The sequence below is a fragment of the Pyrgilauda ruficollis genome, unplaced genomic scaffold (assembly GCF_017590135.1).
Source record: "Pyrgilauda ruficollis isolate IOZ18807 unplaced genomic scaffold, ASM1759013v1 scaffold5, whole genome shotgun sequence".
Lineage (NCBI taxonomy): Eukaryota > Metazoa > Chordata > Aves > Passeriformes > Passeridae > Pyrgilauda > Pyrgilauda ruficollis.
In genome coordinates, this window is record NW_024526599.1 from 9,001,383 (window position 1) to 9,019,989 (window position 18,607).

The 18,607-nt window shown below is 36.0% G+C and overlaps 1 protein-coding gene across 1 annotated transcript in view; it reads left to right on the forward strand.

Moving 5' to 3' along the window:
- TLL1 (tolloid like 1) overlaps positions 1-18,607 on the forward strand; it is a 124,478-nt gene that overhangs the window by 83,544 nt on the left and 22,327 nt on the right. Inside the window, exons 10-15 of the mRNA XM_041479907.1 lie at positions 2,551-2,653; positions 3,844-3,960; positions 4,895-5,040; positions 10,932-11,127; positions 12,579-12,704; positions 15,590-15,750. Of these exons, the coding sequence (XP_041335841.1) occupies positions 2,551-2,653; positions 3,844-3,960; positions 4,895-5,040; positions 10,932-11,127; positions 12,579-12,704; positions 15,590-15,750 (849 nt within the window). The remainder of the gene's footprint in view (positions 1-2,550; positions 2,654-3,843; positions 3,961-4,894; positions 5,041-10,931; positions 11,128-12,578; positions 12,705-15,589; positions 15,751-18,607) is intronic.

Sequence of the window (18,607 nt, forward strand, 5' to 3'; positions counted from 1 at the left end):
ATAATTCTTTAATTGTGCTGACAAATACCCATTGATTGTTTTTCCTGGGAAGCCTCTCTGCCGTCCTGTCCCCTTGAACAAGCTCTGCCTTGTCTGTAGCTCTCTTTAGTGCTTTGCAGAATAGCAAATTGGAATCTTAAATATATTTAAACTTGTTTGGTTCATGACCAGAAATCATGCTGTGACAGACTGGGGGTTCTGCCTATGTACAGCTATTGAATTCTGGTCAGTGTTAAGAAATTGCTGTGTCATCAAATATCTTGGCATGTCAAAGTGAGAAAAGGCTCTGAAGGTTATTTCATGTAGTTTCAAAAGCAGGGGCCATTGAGGAGGCTCATTAAATTTTAACCATTTCAATTTAGATAGCAGCACTTTGAGACATTGACATGAACACAGCTAAGTGAAACCATCCATTTCCCGCCCCTATCCTGGCAACTAAGGTTTGGAAAAAAGGTGAATTTCCAAACAAAAACCTGAGAAGAAATCTGATGTTTCATCTGTGTCATGGAGAAAAAGGAAACTTGTGGTTAGACTGGTGAGAGGCCTCCAGGCTCTAAGGAGCTGAAGCAGTGGACGAGGTATAGCTTGTGGCTTCTGTAGCTTGCTTCCAGCAGAGCCAGCTGGGTTAGTGAAAGCAGCTGTCTGCATCTCATCAGGGCAAAGAAAAAGGGCTCCCCCTTTTGAACCCCTCTGACTGCACAGATTGGGGAGTAAAGTTGTCATGGCTGGGAAAGGACCAGACTGATGAGGGCAGCAGGCTTTCCAAGTAGTATGGCAAATAAAAACAGAGATACCTACTCCTGAGAAAATAAGAAGATAGGAGTCTAGAGGGAATCTGAACTGCAAAGTGGATGATTTGAGAACAAAAGCTTTGTAAGTTGGTGTGGTCTCTTTATTTGAAGGAAGAGTTGAAGAAGAAAAATTCTGCTAAGGACAGAGAAGTTCTCTGTGAATGAGAGAATGATCTCTCTGCCACCCTCTGAAGTAGATTCAAATAGAATTTGGAAACATATTAAAAAACTGAAGCAGAGTAAACCATATGAATGTTTTTACTTTTAGGTAGCTCTTCATATTCCTCATCATAAATAGGTGGTTTTGGAATTCTGGCAATATGTGCGCATTTATTTCTTCAGTACATATTCCTGGACTGCCTGAGTAGTAAAGCCAGAATGTCCTGTCGATTAAATATTCATGGAAGGATGCATGAAACTGAGAAGTCTGAGATGGAACTAAATCATCTTATATGACTTATCTGTCTGGGTTCTTTTTTCCAGTTATGGTGTTAAAATTTTTTCCTTCCATCTGGACTAAGGGTAAATTCGTCTCCTTTCAACTGACACTCACAGCTGCTCCATAGGCTGCCATGGAGATGTATTTTTGCAGTGTGAGGTACCTGCTCCTGTGCAGCAATTTGTGTTTGTTTTATAATGGGAGGTTTCAATTGTGAGTTTCTAGGATCAAAGCTAAGATAATAGCAATTCTGTGCTCAAATGTGAACAGAGAAGAATTTCAGTTAGTTTGGAATATTTATTTATGTACACTAAGGAACTGATTCTGAAGAACATGAATTGTTTTACCAAGTACACCTAAATCCAGTAAAAAGGTATTAATTTAAATAATTTCATAATACAAAATATTAATAACTTTTAATCTGCTTGTTTGGATTTATCCCTGTAATTGCAGGACATGATGCTAAGACTATCCCAGTCAGTCAGGGTTTGAACTGTAGTTATTGTGTCAGTATGTGATCAGGAAAAATCCTATTCCTGTGTTAAAAGTGTAAGTTTATGGCAGTTTAGCATTAATATTTCTAAAACAGGGATAATGTAATTTAGTATAAGGGTAGTCCTTATAGTAAGTATTGAAAAAATGAAAATATGTTTACAGATACTCTCAATAACACCTGGAGTCCAAGTTCACAAGTTCCAGAAATGTGCAGATTTCAGATTTCTGTATAAAAAGCTTTACTATAGTTTCATTAAGAACCATTAAAGGACTGCATACTGTTTTTTATTAGTGAACTTTCTTTCAGCATTACTGTCCAACATTGTCAACTTTTATGTGTCTGAAAGTAAAATGTCAAAACAGTAGTAGGAGAAGCACAAACCAAACTAAAACAATTATTTATTTATTTTTTTTATTTGCAGCTGATTATAGTCAGTGCTAGTTATAACCAAAATGTAATGGAAGAGGAATTGGCAGTAGAATATTCAAGTAACATACTTAAAATTATATTACTTTAATATTTTACCTAATTAGTATTCTCAAATTTTTATTTCTCAGTGAAAAACTCCCTGTGAGCAATTAAATGTGAGTAGATTGTCTTGAATTTGCGCAAATATATAAGATTAAATAAAATAAAGTTTTCATGTTACCAGTAAACTTGTACTTAGTCAAAGAAATAATTGAGGAGAGGATAATTAGATGTCTGAACAGTTGGAATTTCATTACAGGTGACCATTCTGGCTTCAGTTCTTCAGAATGTTGTCGAGATTTTTTTCCCTCTTATTTACCACACATGATTTATTAGGCCTTCTCATCTGATTGCAGATTGTTTTAAACTTTACCACCATGGACCTTTACAAGAGCAGTCTCTGTTGGTACGACTATATTGAAGTAAGAGATGGCTACTGGAGAAAATCCTCTCTGCTTGGTATGCAACTGTTAAACGCTGCACCATCCACTGCACCACACTCATTGGGCTCAGTGGACCTGCTGTTGAACCCACTACTACTTCTTGGGTTTCAGGTGTCTAGAATGGATCTAAACTTGGGGATGGGGAAAAAAAACATCTAAATGGCCTTGACTTCAAGCCTCAAGCCTTCCTTTCGCAGCAGCTTGCCATTATTCAGCTGCAAGTGTGGAAAGATGACAACTACAGAACGTGCAAGATTTTGCTTTGCTTATGGATATTGAATTATGAAGCTGCCATAGTTCTCCCCCCCACCCCCAGAAATAGGGAAGAAGTTTACAGACAAATCTGTAGAGCATATGATGGGAAATTCATGGGTCATGTGATGAGAACATGCACCTGCTGTAGAGCTGTTCTTACGAGCTCTCTGCCTGTACCTTTAAGATCTGGGGCAGATTGCTTCTCTTTGTGCCTTGTGTGTCCTTCCCTGCTCTTGCAGACAAGAGAAATGCAAAGCAATAGTAAATTAAGCTTGAGTTGCAATGGAAATATAAACACTGCAGTCATCCTATTTTAATTTAGAAGGTTGGTGGGAAGATTTCCCCTCCAATAATGCTAGTACCCAGATACAGAGGACAGCTCTCTAAAAGGAATGTCTATTTTTTGGCCTTGAACAGTAAATAAGGAGGAAACAGTTAAGACTAGACAGTAATTATCCTCTTCTGTTCTCTATCAACTAGAAAAACAGAAATTTTACCTATCTAGGCAGACTTTAAGAGGGTTATGTAGAATAGGTCATTTAGATGTTGCTTTTAAAATCTCTTTGGCCCTTAGACACAATCAGCTGTATTACTGTGACCTGCATTTGTTCCTTTCTTAAGATTAGTACTCACTTTCCCCTTCCAAAATGCATGTGTTTGTATGTATATAAACAACCTCTAACAATATTTTTTTTCATTAATTCCCCTAAGGTTTTTTTGCTTAGACTTGTGAGCCTGACTGCAATAAAAAGTTCTGAAACCTTTTTAATAAAATCTTTGTGTGTTAGATCCTGATCTGCAGAAACAGATGTGCTTAACCATAAGCGTATGAATAGTTCCACTGAGTTGGTTCTGCTACTTCTGCCTATAATGTTAAACACTTGTATAAATGTTTGCAGCATTTGGCTTCAGAGGCGGCAGAAAATGCAGTTACTGGTTGCATGTTTTTAGGCAGGTTTTGTGGTGACAAACTGCCAGAAGTGCTCACATCCACCGACAGCAGGATGTGGATTGAGTTCCGCAGCAGCAGCAACTGGGTTGGGAAGGGTTTTGCAGCAGTTTATGAAGGTAAGCCTCTTATAGCATTAAAAATAATTTGGTTATTGAGGAAAATAATATTAACCAGATACCTTTTAAAATTAATCATCCCCCACCAAAACTAACATATGAAATTAGTATTTTATCACTAAGAGACAGTAGGTGCTAAATTACTAGACAGGACATTTTGAAACTCCTCCTGTGATTGGATTTCAGATGAGCTCTTTTTCAGGGAAATCACTGATAATAATCATAAACATTTTTTACCGGTCTTTAATTTACTAAATATGCATGTTCTTGTGCTTAGTGTATGCAAAGATTTCTGTGTGTACTTTCTGTTTATCCTTCAGAAAAATCTGTCTTATATTTTCCATATAGTCTGGGAGTAGTTAACAAAGGCACCCATGCACATTGGGTATGTTAGCAAGTCGACATATACCTGTTTAAAACAGAGCCTGTACTTTTCATGAAAATATTTTTTAATTATATTAGCTGTTTCTTCAAACTGAATGCAAGCTTGATGTGATAAACTGTAGGTTAAAATGCATAGATCATTATAAAATATGAGATTTTGCTTTCCTTTGTCTCTTTCTAAAGGTTAGTAAATATCAATGAAGAAAGTTTATTAAGTATATTTCAAGGGTGAACAAAAATTTAATTATTTTGACCCTTTAAATATATTCTGTAAAATGTATAGATTCAGATTATCCATAATTACAAATTCATCCTCAACACTGTAGACATGTTTAGAGCTATTAGAAATGCTAAGTTATATTTGCTAGCTAAAGTACATGTAATAGTTTAAATCAATTGTGTTTTCAATAATTTATTTTTGGTAGATTTAAATATTGTCCAGAACAATTTTATTATTAGTTTTGAAAATGGGAGCATATAATGTCACTTTGGGCATGGGGAAATTACAGAAAATGTCATTATTGACAGTAAAATGTTATGCTTTTATCAGCTATTTGTGGAGGTGAAATCCACAAAAATGAAGGCCAGATCCAGTCTCCCAATTATCCTGATGACTACAGACCAATGAAGGAATGTGTGTGGAAAATAACAGTGTCAGAAAACTACAATGTAGGATTAACCTTTCAAGCATTTGAGGTAAAGCCTTTTAACTAATCTCAGACAAGCATCTAGTGGCTGAGTGATAGTGAAATTTAAGGGAATATTTATTAAACCTGTGAATGAATTTAAGAGTTCTCTATGAAAAATTAGCTCCATAATCCATGGAAGTTTCTCTTCCCCAGAAATTTTCAAAATTATAGGTGTTTTAATGTTATCTCTAATATTTTAATTAGAATATTAAAATTACTGAAGATAGTCACATTTTACCAAGTACATAATCTAGCTCAGCAAGGTTACATCAATATTCTGTTAAATAACCAGGACTTTTTATTTTTGCTATTATTGTCAAAGATGAATATGTGGCTGGAGAAAAAAACACTGTGTTCTTTGGCTTACAACCTTAAAACTAATATTCAGATCAAAAACCCGTATTTAGTGAGGAAAGGAAAAAGATGTGGTAAGTTTGTCATAGGTGTATGTTTTTAGTGTACATCACACTGTGTATAACATTTCTAAACTGTGGTAAACTATTACATAAAAAAGAAAATGTAGTATTTCATGTTTGTTTTATTCCTACACAATACACAAGCTTGAACTTTGTGGATAAATTTAGCAGTATACTTTGAGTTAATTTGTTTTATTTGAATATGCTTCAGCACTAAAGGCATGAAGAATGTTTTTTAAAAATCTAGACTTTTTGCCTTTATATTGTACATAGATCTTAATACAGGTATAGTAAACAGAGCTGTAATTTCCAATCTGACGCTTTAGTCTTGCAGATAGACTTCAGGGTTTTGGCACATTTTTGCAGTGACTGGTAGAAAGATTTGAGTGTGAGACAGTAAGGGATTGGAACTTTACTAGCAATTAAGAATGTAAAATATCAATTTTTTAATATTTTCATAGATTCTACTTAATTTTCCTTTTTTTTTTTTTTTTTTTTTTTTTTTTTTTTTTTTATTTTCCCAGTCCTGAATTAATGTCAGTTCTAGTGCAGACAAGATCAGCTTCCCCTGATCTTCTGATCTACATGATCTGGCTCAAGCTTATTTACTACAGTGTGTTAGTCTCTTTATTTAAGCCCTGTTGAAAATGAATGTTTTGAGTACCTTTTATATAATTTACTGACTAGATATGGAGCTTTTCTAGTCTGCCATTGGTGCTCAGCATTTCTTAATGTGATGACAAAGGAAATGGCCCTATTCCTCTGCAAAACAGATTTGCTGCAATATTTGGTTTGGACGCAGTTGATCAGCAATGGTCTGCATGTGCTTGAACTGACCTCAGTTCTATATCATCGCTAGGAGAATCAAACATCTCTCCCTATCTTTCAGGAACTTTTTCTAATCACCAAGTTAGGGACTATTTACAAGTGTGAAGATGGCATGCTTATGCCTCACCATTCAGGAAATAAGCAGAACCAAAGGACCAGCAAACAACAGAACATTTTAGTAGGCAAGTGATTAAAGCCTCAGGAAGAAATGTCCAGTTTTTCCTCTAGGCTGTTTAGTATTATGGCACTCTCTAGAGGTTGAGACATGTGGACTAACACCTCATAAGAAGAAAGAGGAAATTGAGCGGAAATATAGTCAGGGGGCAGTCTCAAGCTGGGGCTTATACTTAATGTGTTAGGGAAAGAAAAAAAAAAAAAATTCCAACAGTATGGACTTGAAATACTTTTCCAGGGAGAGTCTGAGCTATAATTCCAGAGTGGCAAGATGCCCTTGAGCACCAAATTAGACACCCCAGATAGGCACAAGACTGCTATATCTGTCTTTGTGGCATCTCTTACTGGCTCACCCACTGGGCTCGGTGATGAGGATGGGAGTTGCTTTGGGAGCTGCTCTGGAGTGCCTGGATATTCACCACTGATTTCCATTTCTGCTCCCAGCTCTTGATGTTAGGTGTTCTAGTTTTTGGTACTGAGTCCCTCTCTGGACTGAATCTTTGGTGCACTGCCCAGTAAAACAAAAAATTGCTTAAACATCACTGTTCTTGGTGCCAGCTGAGATAGAAAAAAGTAAATGTCAGGCCAGAGAGTTATTGCTGTGTGTTTGTGAGAAAATTACTTCTCTGTCTTCTGAAAGGTACAGTTAAGTAAGAGGAATTCTCATTATCCCTATGTAATACTAGGAAAAAAAACAAACTGTATAAATAACCTTCATTCTGAAATGAAAGCACTAGGGAAACTGAGAATTTCAAACTGTATCAATGAGTCATCTTGTTTTGCCTGCTGTGGGCAACACATTTTCCAGTGAGTGCAGGATTACACTTTCTTATTTGGCTGCTATAATTTCCACTGTCTGTGTGAGAGTAGAGATGTTGGGACTGGGAACTCCATCTTTTTCATTGTTACAGTCACCTTTATACTATTGTTCTTTGAAAATTAGCAGGGTTTTTTTGTAAGTTTATTTGCTTTTTTATTTAAGAACTTTTTTTTGGCACACAGTCTCACCAGCTAAAAAAATCCAGAGGGTTTGTAGAGCAGATTCGTATTAATCTTCCTCATTTGAGTCACCTTGTTAAACTCCGTGCAGATAGCAATAATTTAAATTATTTTTACATAAATCAGGGAATAAAATTTATCTGATCTTCTGATTTCACTAGCATATATTCCACTTTTTATGACTGATATCTAAAACCTGAGGCAGATATGTTTACCTATATTGCAGTTTGACTTTATGAACAAAAAAAATAACAATGACAACAAATAAAGATTTTTACTGCAATAGAATTGCTCCCAGGTTTACCCTTCATATCCTTTTCTCTCCCTTATTATTTTTGTTCCATTTTAGGGTTTTTTTTTTGTTTGTTTTAATTTTTATTTTTAATTTTTTTTTCTGTTGGAAGAGTGCTATAAGGCAAAGGTACTCTGGATGTGTATTTGTTTGTTTTTATGTTGGTTTTTGTTTGGGTTTTTGGTTTGGTTGGTTTTTCTAAACTTGAAACTATCTATGAGGTTTTTTTTTTTTTTTGAGTAGGGATGTAGAAAATGTCTCTGGCTTGCCACTTCTCTGGAAGATTTCATAGTGTTTTCCTGCTCTTCTGTGCCTGCTTTAGTAATTTTTCTGACATTTTCTCAACTTAGTTCTCTGATACCATTTAAATTCTAGGTTTCCTCCAAGGCATTCAGAAGCTGAGGTTATCCTTCAATTTCCTATAGGAAATGCATTTTTCTGTAAAATTTTTTTAGATATGATTTCTTTTTAAAAATTGCTAATATTCCATGTATTTCTTCTCATCAGCATGTAATATCATGTGAATATCTTGTGAAATTTTAGTGCTCCAGTAAACAAGATTTATGGGATCAGTCCCATTACAGCCAAACTCACCAGGAGTCCTTCCATTAACTGGAAGAGATTTTCCTCAAGGAACAAATAGGAAGTATAAGAAAGATAGAAAATATAGGAGAAATAAGAGACTACTGCAGGTGTAATAGACCTTTGTATGGTAGTGCTCCAAGATGATAGTACCACATAATCTTAAAACTTGAGGTGCGGCAAAAACCCCCCACATTTTTTAATATTTTCTTTCATTGATTACCAAGTACCAGTTATTTCTCAAAACCACAATCCTTATCCGTTAGGTTATATATCCCTTAATATTGATAGTACTGGCATCACTTGCACTAGTAGTAAACTAAATATAATGAATATGGTAGAACAGCCACCTTTCAAATGGGTTTTTTTTTGACTCAATAGCACTTTGCAAGTTGGTTCATTCTTATATGCTTAGAAAGTTTAGAAACTTACTCCTATACAAAATGTATTTTAGCTGTTCTTGTCTGCTCAAAATAATGTGATCCTCAGAAAAGAAATTACAAATTTACCTCAATGGAAATTTGGCACATATAACTCAGAGCCACACTGAGCTGGTGGGTAATTATAATTCCCATATTGCCCATAAAAAATGGAAACATGGAAAAAACTGATGTTAATTAAATGTCTTGAGTACTGAAATGACCACAGATGTGTGGGGAAAATGCACAATTCCTTCATTGATATTGGTGAACTTTGTACCAGTTCAATTCTTGATTTTTACTGAGATAACAAGGCAGATTTTTATTTTTCAAATTGGAATATGATGTCATTAATTTATTCTTTAGATTAATGAAAATTTGGAATTGGTATTGTCAAAAACTTACCAGTGCTCATGCACTGCATTAGTTGTATAAAATTGCCACTAAAATCAGCAATAGGTGGTTGCATCCCAAATCTTCCTGTCTTTCCTCAGTCATTCCCAAACTGTCCCAAAGCAATTCCTGAGCAAAAATCTAGGAAATTACAATAAATGGCAATATGGTTTGTGACAGAGGAGTGGGCGGGAGAAAATTATGCATGTTAATGCCTGGAGAATTGGGAAGTTGGAAAGAAGACAGAGAAATGTTGTGTGTAAGTGCCATATTTTGTGCCACTAAAATGGCACAAAATCAAACAGTTCCGTCCCCCCAGTTTTCCCTCTTACATCAGAAATCTTAATGTGCTAAGTGAAAGCTCCTTAGTCTGTGGTAATTCCTGAGCTTCACATTGGTTGTGATGCACAAGTAGAGCAGAGAACAAGTGGATACTTCTGCTTACTGTGAAGTTTAGGTGCAAGAAAAACTCTCTGGAGATCAAATGAAGATTTTTCTGGATTTAGTTTAGACTTCTTTATTGATTTAACAGAATGTGGATATGCTGAATTAGATTTGACACTTTCTCCAACCCTTCTACCTGACTGTGATCCTGTCACCCTCCCCATCCTCTCCATCCCTAAACTTGCCTCTCCCAATTCATCCAGTTCTTTGAACAAGAGTGTTCTTTTAGGAATTGTTTTTGAATGCTTGGATCTAGTTAATTCTTTTATAAATAAGACTAAGCGATATGAAGTATTCCAGCAGTAAAATTACCCAGCTCAAGAGGGTTTTTAATTCTGTTGAGAAGAACACACTCTCAATAAAGACAAGTATCATAAATTATCTAGCTTCTGGAAAGGTCATATTTGGGCTGCTACTGCTTTCCTCTCTGGTGCAATTCTCATTCTGATCAACTCTGCAAATACCATTATGTAAAGAGCACAAGGCTCACTACTCAAACAGACATGCACACATGGCCACTCACATATTAGTCTGTGTTTGAATGTCATCCAGCAGAAAGTTTAAATTGAAAGGGAAATTTTCAGTTGGTCCAGTTTCAGTACAATGAAGATTCACTCATAGGCCCAGAAAATCAAAAGAGGACACCTGAAATCAGGAATTGTGCAAGAGAAACTGGACACATCAGCCACAGAAAAATTAGTTTATTTTTGTCTTCTGTTCTGTTGACTACTTAAGAGCTGATCGTTTTAGATGTGTTTGGATCTAATTTTTCAGATGCATCAAATTCCTTATGCACCGCAATTTTTTACCTCTATCCTGCAAAATCCGTGAACAGTGACAAATGCAAAATTTTGCTCTGTCTTGGGGATCAAGGGAGATTCTAAAAATCTTATCATATTGTTGAAAATTGAGCTTTTTAATATTGCTAAAACGGTGAATATTTCTGACCTGTTTAGTTGCTGAGCCATTAATCTTTAGTTGAGTGTACATGAGAAAAGAGGACTTTACTTGAGATGAGAGTAGAAGTTTAACAGAACACTAGGAAGCTTAGAGGTGAGCATGTCTTTTTGAGTTTTTTTCCCAGTTAGATTGTTGTGTCCTTAGTAACATTTCAATTTTATTTTATTTATTTATATATACATATATATATATATATTTTTTTTTTTTAATTTTTTTTGTGTAGAAAACAAGTATAGTTAAAATCCATTCAGTGATGTTCATTCATCTTTCTGCTGCTGGAACCCTAAACAGAGACCTTAACCTTAACTTTGAAAAATTAAATTCTTTTTATTATCTGACTGATATTTATGGTCAAGTTCAGGTAGGTCATTTTGAAAATTATGTTTTACAGATTGAAAGACACGACAACTGTGCATATGACTACTTGGAAATCCGAGATGGAACAAATGAGAACAGTCCTTTAATTGGTCACTTTTGTGGCTATGACAAGCCAGAAGACATTAGATCTACCTCTAATACCCTGTGGATGAAGTTTGTTTCTGATGGAACAGTTAACAAAGCAGGGTTTGCAGCTAACTTTTTTAAAGGTAAGTGTTAAAACATATTTTGGGAGTTACGAACAGCTTATCACTTCTTCTTGGACTAGAAAATTATGAAGGGGTATTAAAAATATTTCTCAATCTTTTTTTACTACTAGACTGAATAGAATAATTTTTCCTGGGCATACAATTTATTCAAAACAAAACAATAGAGATTTTTGAATCTCTTAGTAAAATGTGTCCAAAGAATGAAGGAACATATTCAGCACAACTTTCTACTGTCTTCAGGTTCAGTTAATCAACTTAGTTCTGAAATAAATCTAATTTCTTTAAATGGTACATTTTTTTACATTGTGTTATCAAATATAAAGTTTAAAAGTGTAATTACAAATGGCTTTTTTTTTTTCCTGTTCAAGTTTTTTTTTCTTTTCTTTGCCTAAATCTTGTCAGTTTTTTTCTAATCTATTTTCTGAGTTAGTCTTCTTTATCAATTTATTACTCTCTGTAAGGAGGGAAAAAACCCAAAAAATCACATCAAAAATCATATTGAGCAATAACCTCATAGTTTTCCTTCAGCTATGCATGTTTTTTGGGGAGAGGAGGGTGTCCTACAGCTGCAGAAACGCCTGAAGCATTTGATGCATGGAAAGTTTGTAATTTGCACACAGTGCTGCCAGTGGCACAGTTGAAGCCACCGGCAGTGGTGTGGCCGTGGTGACACCTGAAATACAGGTCATGCCACCAGGAAAACCTTTTTGCTCTTTTTTAAAGAAGCCATGGCTTTTCTAATCGTAACTGATAGCTTTCATTGTAGACAATTATAACTTTGAAGGCTATAGGCATGAGAGTAGGAGCTCTTATTTTTTTCCCTGGGAAATTACTTGTCCTGGTGTAAGAAAACAGTATTCCAGCATCTGAAGAATATTTCAGTAATGAATCTCATGGGTATATTTCAGAGCTAGTAGAGAGAACACACAATTCCTTTCCCTCCCCCAGCCCTGATTCATCTTGTTCCTTTTAATATGAGTAGAATAAAAACCTAGGATTTGAGGATTCTGTTAATCTGTTTTTGAGTATGAATTCAGGATAATGTACAGATTGATTCTGAGGGAGATAAAGTGCCCTTCAAGTGACCCTACTGTGGATTTTCAATGTTTCCTTCAATACTTAGTACAATTTTTATATTATGGCTGCCTGAATTACTGTATGCTGCACACAAAGTGCTTATAAATTAGTTCTGCAGCTGTTAGTAGATATTGTTAAAACAAAACAAAACAGCCCAGCAAAAAAACCCCACACTCCACAAAGGAAAGATTTTTATTTTCTCCATAGCAGGTCTCCTTAACATCTGAAAATCCTCTAGTCAGCAACCACAGTGGTTTATGTAGTGCGTCTTATAATGGCATGCATACAGCATTCTGACTTACCATTGATTCAGCAGTTACAGCTGAGGAAGGTAATTATTTAACACATTTTTGCATTCTTGCCTGTCTTGGCAGAGGAAGATGAATGTGCCAAACCTGACAATGGTGGTTGTGAGCAGCGCTGTGTAAATACCCTGGGCAGTTACCAGTGCGCCTGTGACCCTGGCTATGAACTTGGTCCTGACAAGAAGAGTTGTGAAGGTACAGTGCACTGCTGTCTAATGGGCTCTTAAACCTCTCAGAGTGCCATGGCCTGAATGAAATGCTACACGTTTCTTAGGCTCTGTCTGAGCAGCATGAGATCTGTGGAACCCAACCCAGAAAACCACTGCTGTCCTTTTAGAAGTGATGCCAGAGCCATGTTTGTCCTCTGTGTGTCAGCAATCTAATTTTGCAGATTTTGGTGTTAGAACAATCAGGAATGGTGCAAAGTAGGACTTCATAGCACTTTTTACACTATTCATACTCACTAAAGCAAAGTCTCTCAAGGAGACAATTACCAGCAGAATAATGTGCCACTTTCTCAGAATCAGAGTGTTTAACAAGCCCTCTGACCACCTCTGACTGGGATGTGCCTGGGAAGCTGGCAGGTCTCGAAGAGCAAGGTCCTCTATTTTAGCTCAAAGCTCAGAGGAATCCTCCCCTCTCCTAATCACACTGTGGGCTTTTCTTACTTTTCAGGGTGAGCAAAGCATATTCAAATAATCATTTGGAGAAAAAAGAATGAGATAAGCAGGAGTCTGTGCAAATACAGTATTGAACTGAGATAAGATTTTGCATTCTATGGATATTTCATATCAAAGGAAAGAACCATAAGCTCTTGATCATTACGCACCAACTATTGTTTGATTTTTATTCATAGACACCAATAAACCAAAGGATAGCACAAATTTATTCTTAGCTCATCTGTGTGACTAGCGAATGGATTTTGAAAATTGGGGTGCTTGGAGTCCTGGTTTTCTTCTGATGCAATTCACTGGTCTCTCTTTTTTCTACTTTTCTGGCTTTAATTCATTATTATTCACAGTTTGAGTTAGTTTGCCTAGTTTCTTTGCAATTCTTTCTTGTTATTTCACTTTTGGATCTGTGGGGTTGGTTTTGGTTTTTTTGTTTGTTGTATGTGTGAGCTGGTGCAAGTCCTCGATTAAAGGCATGTTAGATTGTGGTTCTCATGAAGCTGGTTGGGGGTTTTTTGGTTGTTTTTCCTCCCTCCCCAACCTTTAGTAAAGAGAACATTGGAAAAACAATTTATTTGGATATCTGCACAGGTAGACAATAAGAAAATAAGTTTAATCAAAGGAGAGGCTATGAAGACAGAGGTTTGATCTCTGGGCCTTTTGATCGTCAGCCCAAATTTACATAAGGAATTGAGTTTAGTCTGCTTGCTGACTCAAGTCAGAATATTAGAGAAGTCTTTCAAAAGACTTTTCTCTCTGCCTCTGAAAAATAGAAAAGAGATACATTGCTGGCACCCAAACAGTAAAGCAACTCTATCAAAAGAAGTCACCCTAAGCACTGCAGTGCAGTGTAGAGCAAAAACCCTGAGCTATCCCTAAAAGTGTTTGTGTTTTTTCCAGTTGAGGTGGCACTCACTGTACGTAGATAGTACTTGGAACTGCTGAATCAAAATTGCTGTGTAGTCACTGTGAACATTATCTCCTCATTATAGTTTGGGCTTTGCGGGGTGAGCTTGCTGTATTCACGCATGAGTAGAAGCCCCTAGTCAGAAACTTTGCCTTATACTTCACTGCAATGTTGACATGCACAGAAATTTGCTTTATGATCTTCTAATCCAAGTCTCCACCAATGGCAGCGTATTAGAAAGGGTCAAGATGTTCTTTTTTCACTATTTCCACATTTCCCACCCTTGCCTCAAGGATCAATAGAGCCATGTTCAGAAGCAGCAATTGAAATCTGGCAGTAGTTTCTCTGACCCAGATTGGATCATTTGAGGGGACAGCTTGTGTCATCTGGGTGCAGTCTCTAAACCTATGTCTGGTCTTTTTTGATACACTGAGGTGTGACCCAGGGTCTTAGTCCACCCATTCCCATCAGATTACTTTTACATGTATTCCAAGAAGTGTGCTGCATGGAAAACTGGGGACCAGGAGAAACGCTGATGTGTGACTGAGTTGACAAAATGAGCCTACACATAGTAACTGGTGAATTCTCCCAGCTGTGTTAGATGGAGTAGATGCAGTATATGAGATCATCAGCTAGACTGCAATAGCCAGTTTTTACAGCATTCAGTGTTAGTGGAGAGCAGTTGAGTAGAGCTCTCTCCTTCAGCTCTTTGGAAAGAGATTTGTGGATGATTTCCAGTGCTGTCACAGTGCTGTAATGGTTATCAATGTAGCAGAGTGTGATTGAGAGCTTCTCTAAATCCCTTTACTTTCCTTTAAAAAAAAAGAAATTGTACAGATGGAAAAGATTAATGAGTTTATCCTTTGCTAGTTGAACTGCATTCAAGAACATAGCACAGTATTTTTCTGTTTTATGGAGGTGATTATTTGGCATATACTTGGAAATAAGAGGCATTTTCTCTTCTAATTGAATATCCATGATTCAGCAAAAGTAATTGTGACTGAAGTGTACGTGACTGCTCTTCCAAAGAAGTTCCTCTATCTAGTAGGGGAGTAGGCTATGGGAGGCATACACAGCCATATGAGCTGAGACAGGTAGGGCTGATTCTGCATCAGTAATCAAGGAGAGAAGCACATCTTAAGAATCCCTCTGTCAGAAAAGGGGTGGTCAAGGTCTTGGGGAGGGCAGTGAGGTCAGAGGACTTGCATGGGAAAGGCTGTGAGAGAATAACCAGAGTCTGTGGAGGGAGGGGAAAAGAATGAATATGATAACGCCTTGTGTAGTCCTGAAACTTATCTCTGCCCACAAACCTGCAAGCTGTTCAAGATAGGGGCTGTCTCTTTCCCTTTGTTTGCACCAAGCATGATAAAGTAAGATTCTGATTAGTCTGTTTGGGCATTGCAGCATATAAGTAATGAGAGGAGTGATTCTTCTCTGTGCGCTTCTGTTTATAGTAAAACACACCGTCAGTCAAGAAATTATGTTCTCTTTTAATTTTACAGCTGCTTGTGGAGGACTCCTGACAAAGCTAAATGGGACTATAACCACACCAGGGTGGCCAAAAGAGTATCCTCCAAACAAAAACTGCGTGTGGCAGGTGGTTGCCCCAACGCAATACCGAATTTCAATGAAGTTTGAGTTTTTTGAGTTAGAAGGGAATGAAGTAAGTAACCGTGAACAAAGAGCTGCACAATCTGTTATACTCTAAGTGGTTTCACAAGCATTCGAAAATAGATATTGTCTTATAGAACCCTTGCTGACCTTTCATATGCTGACAATAAGCATGGATATTCTTGTTTTCGTTTTGGGACTGTTTCTGGATTCTTTCAAAACAAACATGGAAAGAATAGCTCTCTTTTACCTATCATCTAAATGTATATGTATTACAAGAAATTTAAAAAAATGTTCTCTGCTGAGTCTCAGCTGACTTTTTTATCAACAAAATAAAACAGAGCAAATGGGGCTGAAGCATATTGGAAAGAGTTCAAGAGAAGAGAATCTGGAGAAACCAAATCATCTTTACAGACTGACTACAAAGAATACACATAAGCTGTGGTTAGTGATGGAGTGAGGGAGCATTTAAATCACTTACAAGTATCTCACTGGGGGAATACTTTGGAATGAGCAGTACCAGAAATAAGTCACAATAGAACAGCAGCAGTTTTTGAGCTGGGCAACCCCCAGAGGCCTGGGAGATCTTCTGCCCAGGTAGGAGGAAGAACAGGGCAGAGCCCTCCATGTGCTAAAGGATGCTCCTTACAGCTTTAAACAAAGTGGTGGGTGTTGCAGTGCTTTTTGGATGAGAAGCAGTAAAATGTGGGTTTCAACATCCTTTTCAGTTTTTGTTCTGCTTTGTAGGCAATTCTCTGTCATATCATTGAATTCCCTCATCACACTCCAGCCATAACATGCTGTAACCACTGAGTTTATATGCACATTCTTTACATGGCATTAAGAACACAAATCCCAGGATGTTATTTCTGACATTTCTATTTATTTCTAAATAAATTTGTAGCAATGTAGTGTAAAGATGGCCCACCTTTTGGGCAGAGGTATTTGAAGGGACAAAAGCTGGAGTTTGATTTATAACTAAGAACCAAACCAGCCATGACTTCTCCAAAATACCTCAATATTATTTTCAGAGGCAGCAATGTCAGATTTTTTTTCCCCTATAATTTTTTTGGAGTGGTTTCTCAAGTTCATGAAATTCTGATTTTCAATGATATATACATTTCATTCATGTCCTGCAATCATTATGACTAGAAGTGCAAGAGATGTAATAAAAGCTTAAAAGTCCCAAGGAATTAAAATTTAATTACCATTTGAACAAGTCATAAAAACCTTTTTCTTGCACTTTCTTGGTACATGGGTGAGATTTGCAAGGAAAACACCTGGCATGTAATGAAGGTAAATCACTTCTCTAAGGTCATAAAAGACATTCAACATAAGAAGACAGAAAAATTCTAAATGTGTTTCAACAATCAGAACTGGCGTTTGATCATCTCATGTGCTACTAAATCTTGGCTTCATACTGTTAAATAGTAGTACTGAGGATAGATGCCTGTGAAAATCAGAAGAAACATATAATATCTGGAAAATTCTAATATATTGTCTGAGTGCAGACATAAAATGTACACATTCATCAAGTACTCTTATTTTTTTTTCATTTGTTATCAGAGGATTTGTTTGTAAATTTATTTTATTTCTTGTAGGTCTTCCATTTACATCCAAGTTTAATATGTCTTTTGCACTATTGCCATTTTAATATTTTACATTCACATTGTGCAGTTTAACTTGTAATTTTTTTCAGTGCAGTGTAGTATAGAGGAAGTTAGACCTATCTGAAATTATATTTGATTTCTTATCTAAACCTAGGCAACCATAAAACCTCACCACTATTATATTGCTGGAATTAGTGGAATTTATCAATGTAGTGAGCAATATTTGAAAATCACATGCACTATCAGAAATATGTCTTCCAATTAGTATAGATCAACATGTGGCAATAACTCAAGTTTTATGAATCTTTGTGTTCTTTATACTGTACAGAAAGAGTTTCAGCTGAATTAGTCAATTTTCAACTCTGCCACATGTGAATAACCTTCCGGTAACAATAAAAGTTTAATCTACATCTTCAGTGTATTATATTAAAACCAAATGGAAATTACGACAATTTTTCATAGAGAGAGAACAACAAAGGCCAAAACATCCTTTTCTATTGTTCCCTTCCAGGTCCCCTGACACTTTTTTTGACTACAAATTGCAATTTTTCAAATACAACTTGGATTTAATGGACCAGTATGAGCTCTGTATGAATCCTCCTGGACAATGTTCTCTTTTAAGCTATTAATTGCAGACAACTGGTACATTTTTGATTAAACGATTGATAGTTGAGCCTAAGAAGCTTAGAAGTTTTTGGCTGGATGGCTTTAAGTTGACCAAGGGATTATGCATTGAAAGTATTATCATTAGAACTAGGCCTTGCATAAGGCTTTTTTATTACATTATATTACTTTATTTTTAACCTTTTAATGAAAATGGCATGAATCCTGTTCCAAATTATAGCTATGCTACTGTTGGTGAAAGTTGCATGGTTTTAATAGTGGAAAGTTATATATTTGGAAATAAATTAATATATCTTAAATATGTAATGATTAAAACTTACCTTGTAAGTTTATAGGTGAAAATTAATATTTTTAAAAAATCTTTGAGATGCAAGCAGTAGAAGGTTTGTAGGTTTGGGATATGTGGTTTATAGCACACAAATAGGTATAATTTTTAGATAAACATTTTTAGATTTTAGTTTACTGTCAATGGAATATTTGCTTTTTAAATGAAGTGGAAATGCTTCTAAGCATCTTGAAATTTAGATATTAAACACAGATCAGCATCTAAAAAAATATAAGTTGGAACATAATTCATAGTATAGCTTTGTGTTAGTGACCTTAAAGCATGCTTACCTATAATCAACAAATGTAAGAATTTACAAATGCTTTCAGAATTGGTAGACAGTGAAGAAG